The 15,868-nt window shown below is 40.6% G+C and overlaps 1 protein-coding gene across 1 annotated transcript in view; it reads right to left on the bottom strand.

Annotated features, from left to right (window-relative positions):
* hcn2b (hyperpolarization activated cyclic nucleotide-gated potassium channel 2b) overlaps positions 1-15,613 on the bottom strand; it is a 35,022-nt gene extending 19,409 nt beyond the window's left edge. The window contains exons 1-3 of the mRNA XM_053322022.1: positions 14,840-15,613; positions 12,637-13,060; positions 7,500-7,661 (exon numbers count right to left, since the gene is read on the bottom strand). Coding sequence (XP_053177997.1) covers positions 7,500-7,661; positions 12,637-13,060; positions 14,840-15,576 — 1,323 coding nt within the window. The 5' untranslated portion in view covers positions 15,577-15,613. The remainder of the gene's footprint in view (positions 1-7,499; positions 7,662-12,636; positions 13,061-14,839) is intronic.
* Between the last annotated feature and the right edge of the window lie 255 nt (positions 15,614-15,868).

Genomic DNA, 15,868 nt, shown 5'->3' with positions numbered 1-15,868 from the left:
AAGGGAGTGTTAATGAGGAGCCCATACATCTGCCTGCTCCAGTCTGCCTTTGATTGGTGCTCACACACTCAGTCAACCCAATTTTCCCATGTTAGATTCATTAGAAAGCCCTCCAGAGGCACCGCTAAACCCCACATCCTCCCCTCAAACAGCTGTGGCTCACACACTGTCCGGAGTTTACCACTGTGTGTGTGTGTGTGTGTGTGTGTGTGTGTGTTACTTCTCAAACTCCTTGTGTCCCTCTTTGGTCCTCCTCAGTCACTGATTGACTGCTTGGATTCTTATCTGATTTGAGTTTTGGAATGGGGTATTTGCATTTCATTTGAGATTCAAATTTGGTTGGTTTCAAAAGAGGTGAAAGAGGACGTATTGGCAAGTAACTGTCATCAGATGTTTGATAATGAGGGTTTAGAAACATGATTTGAGGACTGCAAAGAAGGGACACAACTTAGCCCTGAGCAGTGGGGCAACCAGAAACTCTCTGGTGTCAGACTGCCAGCTAAGCTCCAGCCCCGAGCATGGCGCAAAGTTTCATATCTGTTTTGAGCTGTCAGTCATATCAGCCATTTGGAATTGTTTGAGGAGATAAACTGGACTTTCTAATCTTAGCTAAAAGACAGAGAAACTCAATGCAACAGTTTGAAGCCTTCAAGGGTAGAAATGCCATCTTCATGTCTCCAGCTTTGTTGTTATTTCTATGCCATGTAGCCTTGTAAGCCCATTGAAATCAGCAAAACCAAACAGAGCCTAGCAGAACATTTAAATACTCAGCCCGTCTGAGACTCATTCACAGTGCCCCAGGTGGTGAACAGATTTGGAGTTGCCATCAGCATGGAGGCAACACTTGCTGGTGGATAAACAGCAGCAGTAGGAGGCCCTAGCCCAGAAATAAACACCTTCATATACACAGCTGAATGTGTCTGTCTCTCTTTCTGGCCACCTCTCCTGTAGACAGACATACAAACCATACACATACAGTAAATGTACAGTATTTCAGTGGACGAGCATCACAGAATGTCCAGTTTATCCTAAATGTACTCAGCAAAGGAAATGAGAAGAGAAAAAAAGACTGTACTGCTGATTATAGACATGAAATTATTGGTTATGGAACCATCTATCAAGAAAAAAGCCTCTTTGGGATCAATAAGACAATTCTGTATTAGAAATGATAACACAGGTTATCTACAACTGTCACACGCAGTTGTGGCATTTATAAGACATCATTACTGTAAATCTGCAGCATCCTTCATGTGAATTTTTAACCACCCTGGGACAGATACAAGATGTGGCAGCAGAATGAATCTGGCGGTCAAAGAGGCATTACCCTTAGTCTGTCTGTTTGACTGTAAATTTGTTTCTCCAGTATTCTTAAAAATGTTTATTTTGATGTCAAGACCTGTGTGGCAGGTAAATCTCCTGCTGTCAGCTGTATAACCCTTGAGAAGATCAATACCGTAGACTATTACGACTGCCAGTTACATATGTAACAAGTCTAAGATCAGTAGCAGGTTAGCTTAGCTTAGCTTTGGACTGGAAACAGGGGGAATAAGCTAGCCTTGCCGGGCAACCTCACTTTGATAACAAAACTCCAGGAAACAAACAACCAACATATAAATAAGCTTTAGAGGTGGATTTTGTTAACTATGGAGTAGCTTTTATTCCCTTTTCCAGTCTTGTCAGTCATAATAAGCTAAGCTATCCAAGTTCTGCTTTACAGTACATTTTAAGATGCAGACAGAGTAATATCAATATTTTTCATTTACTGTAACTCTCTGCAAGAAAGCAAATAAGACAATATCCCAAAATATCAAACTGTTCATTTACGTATGACTGTATGAGCAAGACGTCACACTGACCAGCTGTAACCAGTCAGTATGTGTTTAAGTTTGAGATAATAGCTGATTATAACTGACACAGTGCACAGCTGTCTCTTACTATTGAAAATTACAACCTTCATAGTAACACAATAAACTCATTCTACCGAGATAGCCCCCTGAGTGAGGAGGGAAAAAGAAAGAGGAAACAAATGAAATTAGCTCTTGTGTTCATTTTATTTGCCATTGGTCTTCACTGAGCAGGGTGGATGATAGCTAATTGTACATAATACATTTAGGGAGGAACACAGAGGGAGTATGGGACATCTATGATGTATGATGGCGTAATTATAGCATAGTGCGTGTACGTGCATGCTGGCACACCCGACTGGGATTACGTGCCGTTTGAGTCTCAGCTTGTATATGAATGTGTGTGTGTGTGTGTGTGTGTGTGTGTGTGTGTGTGTGTGTTAGACTTGTGACAGTCATTCTGCTGAGCATCTCTTTGACAGGGTGCAGTCCCTTCCTGACAGTCTAAAACTGACATGAGGAGTTTGGTTTGCCTGAGAGGGCTGACATTTAGATGACTCTGACATTTACTCATATGTTTAAAAGACTCATAGTCATAAAGGACGTGTTAGCAATGTTAAGATTCATTATTTAGATCCAGCATGTATGTGTTTGTATTTATTATTCAAAACCAAATGAGCACTGCAGATGTTGCCTGATGGTTTGGTATCTGCTGTACTGGAGTACTTGACATTATTAATGAAGAATGTTCAAATTAACAGTAAAATATTTATCTTGATCAGCATACACATAAAATAACTGTTAATTTGTGTTTAAGATTTATTTAGCAACTGTGAAAACAGTTGAAAGTTGATATGGCAAACAGTTGCTTTTTTATAATTACAGTAGATATTAAGCAACATTAGCATTCATTTGGAGTTATGTTTCTGGCTATCTGATGTACAGTATCAGTCAAAAGTTTGGACACACTTTCCCATTCCCTTCAATAAGAGGGTGTGTCCAAACTTTTGACTGGTACTGTATATAAATGAATGCTTGGTGCTTGGTGCTGGGCATGTAGTGTACTATGATTTTTTGAAGAAAACAAAGTTGATGAAAGCCGCAAGACTGAACCAAAATACTAAAGTATTTGTTTGTTAAACCAAATTAATGAGCTGAAAAATGCTAAAACCCTCTGTAGGGCAAAAGGGGAACTGAAGCGCGAGATGATAATTATCTGTGGGTTTGTCACTATGAGCAACCCCATCTGTTTGCCAAAGTTACTCCAACATCAAGTCTGAATCCAATTCAACTTTATCACATCTCAGCATTCCCTCTTTAGCTGTACCTTTTACACAAAGTAATGTGGGATACTTAAACTTTTTTTTCAGAATTTAAATATATTTTTTGTAATACTTTTTGTATAATACACTAGACTTTGATTTTTTTATGTAATCTGAATAGAATTTAAAAAGGTCTTTGATTACATATAACTGTTTTCTTTATGTAATGATAGTAATAATCATTTTTTGAAAGATGCAACTGGTTTGTATCTGTAGCATTATGTTGAATATTTAATTCATTTCTCTTTAGAGCAACGTATTGCACCACATGACAAGAAATGTTCTGAAGTGAATGAAAAAAGATACAATCTGTCCCAATGAATTACAGGATAAATTGAGAAAAGTATTAAATGAACAGTAAATGAACACTTGTGTTGTGAATGTTAATTATTTGAATCCTGTCTGGTTTAAACAAGTTCCCCAGCTGACTCTTGTGTGTCTTTAATTGACTTCATCAGACATGAAATGCATGCTTGTAAATTATGAGGCAAGAGTTTATGGATTTGCAAGAAGATTTTGGCTCAGTGGATCATAGCTTGCTGCTCAATAAGTCACTGTTATTGGGTTTGAGTTCATTAGCTTTTAATTGGTATTTGTCCATTGACAAGAGGAAGAAGTTCAACATCATCTCTCCAAAGAACAACTTTCACATAATGCAACAAATTAGATAAATTGATCTGTTTACTTGTGGGTTATATTCACAATATTTCATGTTGTCTGTGTAGTTGCAGCAGAGCCTCAACAACTACATTAATTACTGAGATATTCAAGAACTACATGCAAAAAGCCTCACTATGGAAAGCTTTTTGCAGACTAGGTGTGTTGAATGTAAACATTTTGAATGTACTTAGAAGTAGTTTTCAGGTCTTTTGTGAAGAAGGAGCCGTTTCATTTGATATACTGAGAAGAGCCAGTCACTTGTTTTTGGGTGGTTGGATGGTCAGTCCAGCACACTGAAATATCAAACAACCAATCCGTGGATTAACATGAAATTAGGTACACACATTCAGGCCCACCTCAGGATGAATTGTAATGACTATGATGATCATTTGACCATTATTTTAGCACTGTCAACGCTAACATTTGTTTTGTTTCTGACCAAATACCTACTACTGTCCATTGTTCTTATGTCAACAGGCCTTCCTGTCAGTTCTATCACTTCAGTAATAGAATCAATTAGGATATCCTTATTAACTTTCAAAGCAGAAATGTTTCTTCAGGACATCTTTGTGCATGCATACAGTGCATATGCGTGGAGTAAAAATAGCCAAAATGGTGTGTGATTTAAAGTTACAGCTTCTCTTCTTTCGCACTACAATATTCCGCAAGCAGCCTAAATATTAAACATTCAGACTGGAGTAGACAGAAGTTGAGAAGAGAGCGGCTTTATTCTAATGCCACCCATCTAAGAGCCAACCAGGCTGAGGAAGATGGGACAAACCCACCTGTCATCCACATAACAGAGTGTCACTTACATAACAGGACATGATGATTTGGTCTCCTGTGATCACTCTGCTGCAGGAGCCTGATTATCTTGCTTATGAAAAACACCACAGTCTGCTACCATTTACAAGTTACAGATATTGTTTTTGAGTATTAAGAGGCAGAGATGATTACATTACAGGAAGGAAAATGATTTGAAGGGGGACATTTTGATCATATCTCTCTTTCATAGTCTGACTTATACACAAAGCTCAAACAACAGACACACGTATATGAAAGCAGTAAAGTGCATATTAGAATGCCCTCTGAGTGAGTGAGTGAATGAATCAAGTGTTGTTACTTCACCAGGGGCTATCTGACTGTGTCTCCATAGCCTAAGTGCATGGATAATGCAAACAGGGAGGTATAGAGTGGAGTCCAGTAAGTGTCCAGCGCAGGCAGACAGCCAGACAGCCAGCAGGCAAGAAGCAGCCTGATTTGAAGAGCGAGGACAGGATCATTTAACGCTGCGTCTCTCATTTAAAGCCACTCTGAAGATGATCCCTGACCTTGATTACCCTGAGATGGCAGCGGCACAGCACACCAGACTACCCATGCCCACATGGGTGCTATCTGGCATTGTATGGCACAAACAACATGCATCGTTCTGAGGCGTCAAAGAGAATATTGTATGTAAACACACTGAAAAAAAAATGTGAATCAGTAAAAACAGCTGGAAAAGATTCATGAACGACAGCAATGAGGAGAATGTATTTTCCCTGCATTTATACCCTTTGGCGAAAATTAACATATATACACAAATGTCTTTATGAGATATAGAAACGGCTTGTTCTCTGAGATTGCAAAACATCAACATAAAATGTCTCATTGAATTGGAGTTGAATGCTGATAAGGGGCTATAAGCACATTTATATTTGCTGTGTACTAAGAAAACAACTCCAGATGCCAGGGGAGAGGGCATGTTTGAACAAGATTGGGCAGCAAACAAGTGGAGGACAGTAGCATCCATATTATAGTCTATGGATAACTTAATAATATCTGTCAAACTAAGTCAAAGTCTATGATATCAAATGTTTCCTGTGTCTGAGTCAGAGGTAACGTACAGTTGAGAGTTGGCACAAAGCACTGACTATGAGCGGTATGTGTGTGTGTGTGTGTGTGTGTGCGTGTGTGTTGAGAGAGGTGGCCAGAGCTGAGATGTGAAACAAGTGATGAAACAAGAGAGAAGCAACAGCACTGTCCCCTAGGGTCAACTGGTGTGACATCCATCTGTTCCTGGAGAGAACACACCCACCCAAACCCCATATACACATGAACACACGTATGCACGCAGGCATGTACGCCAGTATGAAATAGTACATTGTGTTTTCAGAGGAGCACATTCAGGGCCTGGATGTCACAAGTCAAAATTAGAAGGTCCATTCTCGGCATGTGTAACATTTCTTAGTGATGATGGCGCCAGACAGCTCAGGAAACTGCCTGCGTCTGATAAAAGCATACGGAGGGAATTATTCAGTTGGCTGAAGTTCTTTAGACGCAACAAAGATGTGATGGTACTGCAAAGAAATTGTTTTGCTACTTGCACACCAGTTAAAATTATTCACAGCTACTGATACTACAGCAATATGTAGTATGGCATCATTTCATAGGCCAAAGGTTCAATAAGGACAGCTGTCTCACCCTGTCAACTGTTTTTCTGTAGGCTTATTCAATCAGTTTCCTCATTTTTCTTTTTTTTCTTTTTCAGTCAATTTAAACTGTCCTCTCTTACTCTCTATCTAGGTATGTTTGTTCTCTTCTTTTCCCAAAGCTGCTCTCAAACTAATTATAACTTTTTGGACAAATGTACAGTATATACACACTGAGATTTCAACTACATCAACTCACCTGCAAAATCATAAATAAACTTGGTATTAAATGTTTGAGCCAGGGTCAGTGTCCAGTCCAATATGTGTGTATATGTGTAATATATGGTATGGAAGTATAAAAAGCATGTAAATAGCAGGTACTGAGTGACAGGCCAAGCAGACGTACTGTATGTGTCACACTGCTCCTATTCACTGACTTCTTTGTGCCTCTGGCCCTGTCAGTCACCAACTTCCAATCTGTTATCTCAAATACAGAATGATGAGCTGGAAGAACTGATGTCCAAAATCTCTCTCTATCTCTCTCTCTCTCTCTCTTTAAAAAAAAAACAAAACATACATTGTTACATAAAATAATGTGATTATACAGTCCTAAAAATGTGGGGTTTGACTATTTCCTTTAATAGGAGCATCAGGTAGCTTATACACATTGTTGTAACAAGCTGCTTATAATGTGCATATGTGATATCATCATATGGTGTAGAAAACCTTTTTCTAAATTTAAAGCAACTTGAGGAGATTTTAAGGAAAAGAAATAGTGGTTAACTGGGCATGACTATTCATTAATGATCTGTGTTGCACCACTTTTTTTTCTCCTAATGGTCTGTCTATCAGCAAAGGCCAAAAGCTACCTGCCAACTAGGGAGGCAAGGACATCTGAGAGGAGAAACAAAGAAGAGAGCGATTCAGAAGAGAAGGGCTGAAGAACAAACCAAATTAAAACAGCCTCTGTTTTCATCCCTCCCCGTTGTTTTTAGTACACTGGCATGTCTCCTGGGTTTAACTAGAGATAGTTTAATTGAGGTCGGTCCTGTTTGTGTGTGTGTGCGCGTCCATGCATGCAGACTCAACTTTAAATAAATCCTATTTCCCTATCCGCCTGCAAACGACATGCGTTTAAGCTCCACAGGGAATGTGCTTCTGCCAAACATCTTTGTGTGCTAATGCTGATGTGATTGTGTGACTTACAAACACCTTTAACCCCCAAACCACAAACAAACACACACACAGAGCATTTTGCTTACCACCATCTTGTTGAGGGAGACCCAGCAGTCAGATGGAAAGTCCTGCAGCATGGGGACAAGGAACTGCAGACAGCCGTCCCAGTGACAAAGCAGCAGCATCATACCAATCAGGTTGAATATTCGCATCACAGCGCTGGCCAGGTCATAGGTCATGTGGAAGATCTGTCAGGAGGAGAGGAGACAGGCAGATGAGGTGAGGAGTAGAAGGCAGAAACAGAAATGTGAGGAGAATGAAAAGTCTGCTTATGTTTATACATACTGAGTAAAAATGTGATTGTTTGGAAAACAAAACAAAACAGTACAGTTATTATATTATTATGCAAAGCTGAGGAGAGAGACAGAGAGTCTGTGAGTGTTCGACCTTTGATACTGCTGTGTAGCTCCTTTTTAGTATTTGATTGAACAGAAAACAGGTTATATATTCGCATATATAAGCATTATCGTTTTCTTGCCAGGAGTTACATGAGAAAATCACCACTGTCATTACCACTGTCATGTCTGTCCGTTAGTTTAGCTTAGCTTAGCAACAGACTGGAAGAAGGGAGAAACAGGTAGTCTGGCTCAGTAAAAGGAAACTATCACTGCTAAAGCTCACAAACATGCTAGCTAATGAACACGTTAGACCTCACTTTGTTCGATCTGTACACAAAAAAGAAATGCAAGTTGTTAGCTGTTATGTGGCGAAGACTGTCAAGAAACAGTGAAGTCTTCATTCTCAGCAAAGTTAATCACCTTCTGGCTCCAGCTTAATTCTTAACAGTAAAGCACATTTCTAATGACAGAGTATGTGAGAATTCATCCACTAACATCCCATTTTAAGTAAAACAGTCCCTGCAGGAAGAGATGCAGGGATGGATATGCTTTTCCGTTGTGGTATTTTCCATCAATGTACATGTACGTGCCCTTCAAATGGTTAACATTACAGGAGGTACTGTCATTAATCTCTTATACTCTACCAGAACCGATTGGTGGATCCATCATTACAAACTCATTTTGCAGACTCATTCAAGCTCGAAAAGTCTACAAAGATACCAATGATGTCAGCTTCAATTTTAGAAAAATGTCTAAAATTAAAAATAATTAAAACATGTTGGGTTTACACAATTTCCTTTAATAGAAGCATCATGTATCTTCAACACTGTGTTGTAACAAATTAAGGATACTGTTAATGTTATTATCATTTTTAGCTTTAAAGTTACTTGTGCAGAGAGAGTTATTAGGGTTTTATGATGTTAAACATAGTATGATGATGTCACTAATCAGTATGATGATGTCACTAATCAGTAACAAAAGTGCAGATTTTGGATTTTGTGTCATTCCTTGTCAATCTCAGTAGAGTATTACGTCAGGCTGAGGTTCCACTTTATAGCTAGGTTTGAAAAAAGAAAGAAGTGCAGGCTCTCTGGTGTATGTCCTCATTCATAATAAAAGCTCATCCAGTGTTGATGAAGGTTTGATCAGCAGCCCAGGCTAGCCTCTCTTTGCTGTTTTTTAGTAAATCTCCCCTCAGGTAAGAGGGCTCATTTGTGTGGAGCTGGTGTTGTGGTCACAGCCTTGTAAACACAACTCACTGTGGCTTTGCTGGCTACTGGCCAGGCCCTGTTACCACTGTGTGTGTATGTGGGTAGGTTACATACATGTGTGTGCACTGGTGTGTAATCTATGCTTAGCTGGGCCAACTGGATGTTTTGAAAATTATAAGCAAAAGCATATTCCCTGCAGTAAACAAGATAATTTTCCTATAACGAAAGTAGACCAGACACTGTGCATATGTATATATGTGCACACATATTGGAAATCCATGCTTTGTGGGCCAATTTGAGAGTTTCTTGTATCAAAAGCAAGAGTAATTTCTCACTTGAGACACAAGAATTGTTCTACATGTGAACTAGGTCAGATACTCTGTGTTTGTGTTTGTGTTTGTGTGTGTGTGTGTGGGGGGGGGAGAGAGAGAGAGAGAGAGAGAGAGAGAGAGAGAGAGAGAGAGAGAGAGAGAGAGAGAGAGAGAGAGAGAGAGAGAGAGAGAGAGAGAGAGAGAGAGTGCGTGTGTGTATCTAGAAGAATAGCCTCTGTTGTGGGTTTTCAGTTTGGGAGCAGCCCGCTCCAGACATTTGATAACTCATCCATCACCTCAGAGGCCTCGCTGCTCTTAACTGACAGTTCTCTGAATCTGCTCAAACCCAGCTCTCCCCCAGGGTGCACATGTCTCTTGTTAGTTAAGGCACCAACACAAGATAGCCATCAACATCTTCCTCCACCCAACCCAACACACATTTAACTGCACTCACAACTGTGGTCTGTATTTGGAAGAACAATTCCATGTTTCCCTTGCCTCTGTGATAATATATTTCATACGTAATTTACATCTTCTTCAACTTTCTCCCTAGGTCATTGTGTTTCTTCCTTACTCTTCACTCGTCTGCATATTTTAAGCAGTATCCTTCCCTTTTTTCTTGTATGCTTCGGCTAAAGAAATGTAATTTTGCTTGACGAAACCCTAAAAGGCACTTCTTTTCTCCACCTTTATAAAAAGTTACTCTGGCTCTCTTTAACTTTCTTTGAGCTCTTCCTATAATAGCTAATGGCCTTTGCTAATTTGGAGAAGGAAAGAGGGAAGCACACTGTGATACCCTGCCCTGTGATTAGGAAGCATTCCCATCATGATTAATGAGGCTCCAGCACTAATGTTCCCCCCGACACCATAACAGCACCTGGGCATGTGTCACTGTCAGACCACAATCTGGGTCAAGGCACATTAGTGTGATCAGAACTCACAGCCTGAAAAACCCAGATAAAAGACTTTCTACTCCTCTCTATTGCACATGGTTAAATACATGGAGATGTTTGATCCAGATGATTCAAATGACAACTATTGAACTGGGTGAAATATTACCCCCCACTACCAGTCTCCATGTTCATTCATACACTCCCATTCCCACCAAGTCACTATCATTGCTTAGCTTAAAAAGGGATCCTCGCAGCATGCCAGAAAGTGGGGAACCATGAGACAATCTTCCTGCCTCAGGAAATAGCTCTGGTTATTCCTGACAATGCTTATCTCTGCTTCAAACAAATAGACAAATATACACACACACACACACACACACACACACACACACACACACACACACACACACACACACACACACACACACACACACACACACAGATTTACCCATCTGTTCAAAGATCATGTCAAAAACACTTATTTTTAATCTGGTGTGATATTGCTACCCACTATTCTCCCCTCTGTTGGCCTACTGCTGAGCTAGACAGCAGAAGTGGATCTTTTAGGAGAAACCCGCTACAGCGAGGTGAGTTAAGCCAAGCCGAGCTGAGCTGAGCAGAGGGAAAACACAGTCAGCCATGTTTGGATCGAGCTGGGCCGAGCAGAGTTCAGCTGACCTAAGCTGATCAGAGCAGGGCTGAGCCGAGGCAAAGAAGCATTCAGTTGTGTGTGTTTGAATTAATAATTATGGTTCCCGTGGTGCTCAAATTACCACTCTGTAATCGGCGGTGGTTATTTTCAGAGTGATTCAAAGATGCTTGGTTAGTCAAACTAGGGATACCCAGTTTATATACAGACGGATATACACACATATGCAGTAAACATCTTAATGTAGCAGACGATGGATGATAATGCATCTATCTGTAGATAAACATTATATCCAGATGTCTCTTTATATGAGGGGAAAATGGTAATCAGTGTCCCCGGTAGTTGAGCTCATTCCTTTGGAAAATCCTTTTTTCACTTTCTCACTGATAAGCACAAATTAATTTTTCATGAATTCTTAACCGCATCCGTACACCGGATTATGATGAGCTATTATTCAGCTATCAGGCGTACATGGTGGAAATTCTTTTTTTTTGTTCTTCTGGAGTTAATTATACAGAGGAGGATTGTTTTGATACACAAAGAGAATTACTTGTATACTGACATAAATGAGTGCACTGGAACACAATATTGTATTATTAGAAGAGGCACAAAATCACAGCACAGACAGGCTAGTTTCTCATTGCCAGAGCAATGTCATTATATCCAAACTGCAGCTTCTAGTCTTACTAGGGGAATCATTGATCGTATAGCTCTGATGGCTTTGATCTGTGGCAGAGGTGAAGCTGATGAGCCCTTTTGTAAGACTGGATTCATAATATTCACATGGTTTTTTGAAGGTCTACACATTGGTACACCAGTATGTTTCTTTCTTCTAGGTAACTTCAGTAAATGTTGAAGGAAAATGAGGAATGTAGTCTGCAAAGACAACAGACGCTATCATATAACAAAATATGAAAAAACAGAACCAGACCAATATATCAGCAGCCAGATATCATTGGCTGATACTGGCGTATAAGATCGTAGTAGTATGCTATGAAAACATAAAAATACAAATATCAATTGCCTTACATAAATGTTTTAAGATGTGTGTTAAAAGATGCAGTGTGTAGAATTGTGTGGCATCTAGCAGAACGGACATGGCAGAAATGTAATACAATATTCATCAGTATGTTTTAATTAATGTATAATCACCTGAAAATAAGAATTGTAGTTTTTTCACTACCTTAGAATGAGCCCTTTATATCTACACAGGGAGCAGGTCCTCTCCCACGGATCCCGCCATGTTTGTACAGAAGCCCAGAATGGACAAACCAAACAAAGGGCTTAGAGGGGGCCTTTATGTTTTTCGTTGTAGGTCAGTTTGTTGTAATCGGTAACCTCGCCTACACACTGGACCTCAACCAGTCGACAACCATCATCTTTTAAGACTGAAATTTTTCTTCCCATTTCTGTTTTTATTGATAGTTATTATTTATAACAATTTCCAGTGTATTTCACTCTATTTACCACTGTCTGTTAAAGTCATTTGAAATGTATTGTTCAACTGTAAAATACAATATATTTTGACATTTCAAACAAATCTTAACTCATCAAAATGTGAAGCATTCTTACCAAAAGTGTTTGTTTCCGCATGTTACAGATAGTGATAGCTGTACAGATGGCTACTACAGATATACAGATTAGTATAACAACTATAAGTAGTACAAAGCCTAAAACAAAGGTGTTCCTTGCTTATGCTGTGTGCTTCCTTTGTGTACTGTGTGTTTACTATGATAGTGATATCATTGAAGTTCAGCCTACCTCCTCCCACTGGTGGATGTAGCGGATGAGTCTGGATAGCCTCAACAGGCGCAGCAGACTGAGGATCTTAGTGAAGCGGACAATGCGGAGCGCCCGTGCCGTCTTGTACACCTCCGAGTCGATCCCTTTCTCCACGATGAGGAAGATATAATCCACAGGTATGGAGGAGACAAAGTCCACTACAAACCAGCTCTTCAAATACTTCTTCTTAATCTTCTTGGGGTCAAGGATGATCTCGGTGTTGTCCTCAAACACGATGCCCGTCCTGAAGTTGAGCACCAGGTCTATGAGGAAGAAGGTATCAGAGACCACGTTGAAGATGATCCAGGGCGTGGTGGTCTCATCCTTAAAGAAAGTGATGCCCACGGGAATGATGATCAGGTTGCCCACCATGAACATGAGCATGGTGAAGTCCCAGTAGAACCTGACAGGGTGGAGCAGTGGAGATGTTTAGATACGGAGGGGATGGACATTTAATCCTTCACACACAAACACACAAAATAGAAGGGGATATAAGACACACATGATTTTCTAAAAACTGAAACACTGATGTCTCTCTCAGAGTGTTGCTATTTGCTATGCATATCATATGCCAGCAAATATGCTGATGCTGCTTGATCTATTACATGTGGTTTCTCTTGCTATCTGTGTATCATGAAGCAATGCACTCTCAGTGGGGCACACACACCCTCAGAAAACAGCACCAACCGTAACCACAGTGACAAATGGCTGATCTGTTGTTTAACGTCAGATTTACTTTTTTACTAAATGTACTGTATCTTGTCCTGGTAAGATAACCTGTATGCCTATCATCTGACGGAGACAAGGTCAAACCAAGGACAAGCAGAGGGACAAAAACATTACAGGAAAGATAAGCCGGGTGAAAGTCATTCCAAATCGAAGAGCAGACACGGGCACCTGAAACAGTTCAGTCACTTATCACAGCTACAAGTTTGCTTTCCATATCCCAGTAATATTTGTGCATCTATTAGTCCAAAACAACTCTTTCAAACTGGCCAATCACATCATACCATAAACCTGCAGTTTACAGTTGCATTTGCTGAATTGTAAAGGCAAAACTTATGTTTATAAATCTGAAATGATCAGACACTTATATAAATATACTTAAAAAGAAACTTAATAAACTTCATGAGGAACTATTTTGATGATCAGTTAATCATTAACCAATGCCAAACATTCTCTGATTCCAGCTTCTCCAGTGTCATTTCAGCTCTTCTTCATCTTATGTGACATTAAATTGAATATCTTTGGGGCTTTTGAGCTGGTGGTCAGACAAAAACACATTTAAATACATCATATTGAGCTTTTGGAAACTGTACTGTATGTTTTACAGTATGTATGTCAGGTGAAAGTAAGTGAAAGACTGCAATGCAAAGGGAGGAACTGATCAAAGAGTTGCTGAGTCATCACTTAAACCCTTTATTCCAGAAAAATACCTTACTGTTAAACTCTGTCTGTTATTTGACATAATTTCCCATAAACACCGTTAATATTATATGTATTTATATTTTAATAGAAAGATCGAGAGTCAAGGGCTGTTAAGAAATCAAAGGCTTAACATGAGACTGCTTCTCTTTTACGCATTAGTTAAGTGGCTGAGCTGTCCTTGGTGCTGAAACTCAACGAGGCACTTTTCCAACTTCATTTCAGGTTCATGTTGACGACAAAACTCGTTCAATAAAAAATTCCCATCCAAACAGACACTTAAGTCATGATGCAGTAAACGCATCATGTAACAAGAGTTGTCCGGAGAGCCAAATACCTTGCAGTCTGAGCGCTGAGAGCAGTGAACCCCCCCCACCCCCCACCCCAACACCTCTTCCTTAAAATGTGAAAGATGACAGATTATACTCTTGAAAAATTGAGACATGAGATCATAAGAGTATATTTACATAATTGGCCATGTTTAATATGTTGGCATCGATAATTAATAATAATAATTTCATATATTTGTGTTATAATTTGTATTGTTTGAATATTGCTTTCCATGTGCCTCAATTTTGTATTCTCCTTTTCAATTTTTCTTATCTAAAGTTTGATGTGGAGATGGGGTACCAGATGATGTGTGGTGTTACTACGTCTACAGATTCAAACAGACATCACATGCTCTTTATCTTCCTTGCAGACTAACTCCGTTTAAGAGTATGCACTGTTAATGAACCTAACTCGATTTGACCCATACCTGAAGTCGCTGTATGGGTGGATAATCCAATTACCCGCTGACTTTACGCGCTCTTGCTCTTTCTCCACTGCCTTCTGGCTGCCAAACATGCGCAGGGAGAATTTGTTAACTCCAGGCTGAAGCATGGAACTAAACTGCCGCTGCATGTAGGTCTGGTTGCCCCTGGAGTCTCCATCATCGGGCACTATCTGAGAACCGTCCTCTGCTTTGGTGAATGTGACAGAATTTCTCGACCGCAGACTCGGGGTCTGCCCTTTACTCGTTGGGGCATTGGAGAAGGAAACTCTGGAGTCCTTTTTCTCCGTTGCCGCCACGGACTTGACCTCGGCCCCGGGCCCCTGCGTTAGGGACCCCGCTGAAGTGATAGAGCCGTCCATACTTGCAGCCTGCCCCTTGACGTCTTCAGCCGCTACTATTCCATCGGTCTGGTTTTCCTGTCTTGATATGAGAGAGGAGAGGCTCCCTGAACTGGCGGGGTCCCTTCTACAATCCCCGTTTTTGTTGCATATCATACCGATGGCTCCCTCTCCTATCACGCATGCCTCTGAATGTGTGACCCCTCCACTCCTGTGGTCTGACTCTGAGCCACCTCGGCCGGCAGCATCATCCCTCTGGCATAACAGAGCAGAGGCAGTGAAAGGTGCGGAGTCCTCGTCTCGCAGGAGCCACAGCTCATTGTTGTTGGAGTTTTTGCGCGCAATGGACGCGGCTCCGCCTCCAGGCGTAAATTTCTTCATATTGGTTCTTCTTCACTCTGCTGCCATCCTCGCATCCGGTCAAACTGGTTACTTGAAGTCGTCTAAGCGGCTGGAATTTGGGCTCATCCTCTCCGTCCTCCGCCTCGTCCGTCACAGGCAGACAAAGACACTCCCGCACCTTGCACCCGGTGAGATTGGGCAGCAGCGGAGGAAGGAGTGTGGAGTTCAAAGCAGCAACAGCCCTCTGCTTTCCATGCACACCACTTTAGGATTACAGCGCACCGGTGTCGTTGCCATGGCTGCAACCTGGCTGCTGTTACCGTGTGTGTGT

This window comes from Scomber japonicus, chromosome 7 (genome assembly GCF_027409825.1).
Source record: "Scomber japonicus isolate fScoJap1 chromosome 7, fScoJap1.pri, whole genome shotgun sequence".
Taxonomy (NCBI): Eukaryota; Metazoa; Chordata; class Actinopteri; order Scombriformes; family Scombridae; genus Scomber; species Scomber japonicus.
This window is presented reverse-complemented; position numbering and strand designations above follow the sequence as displayed.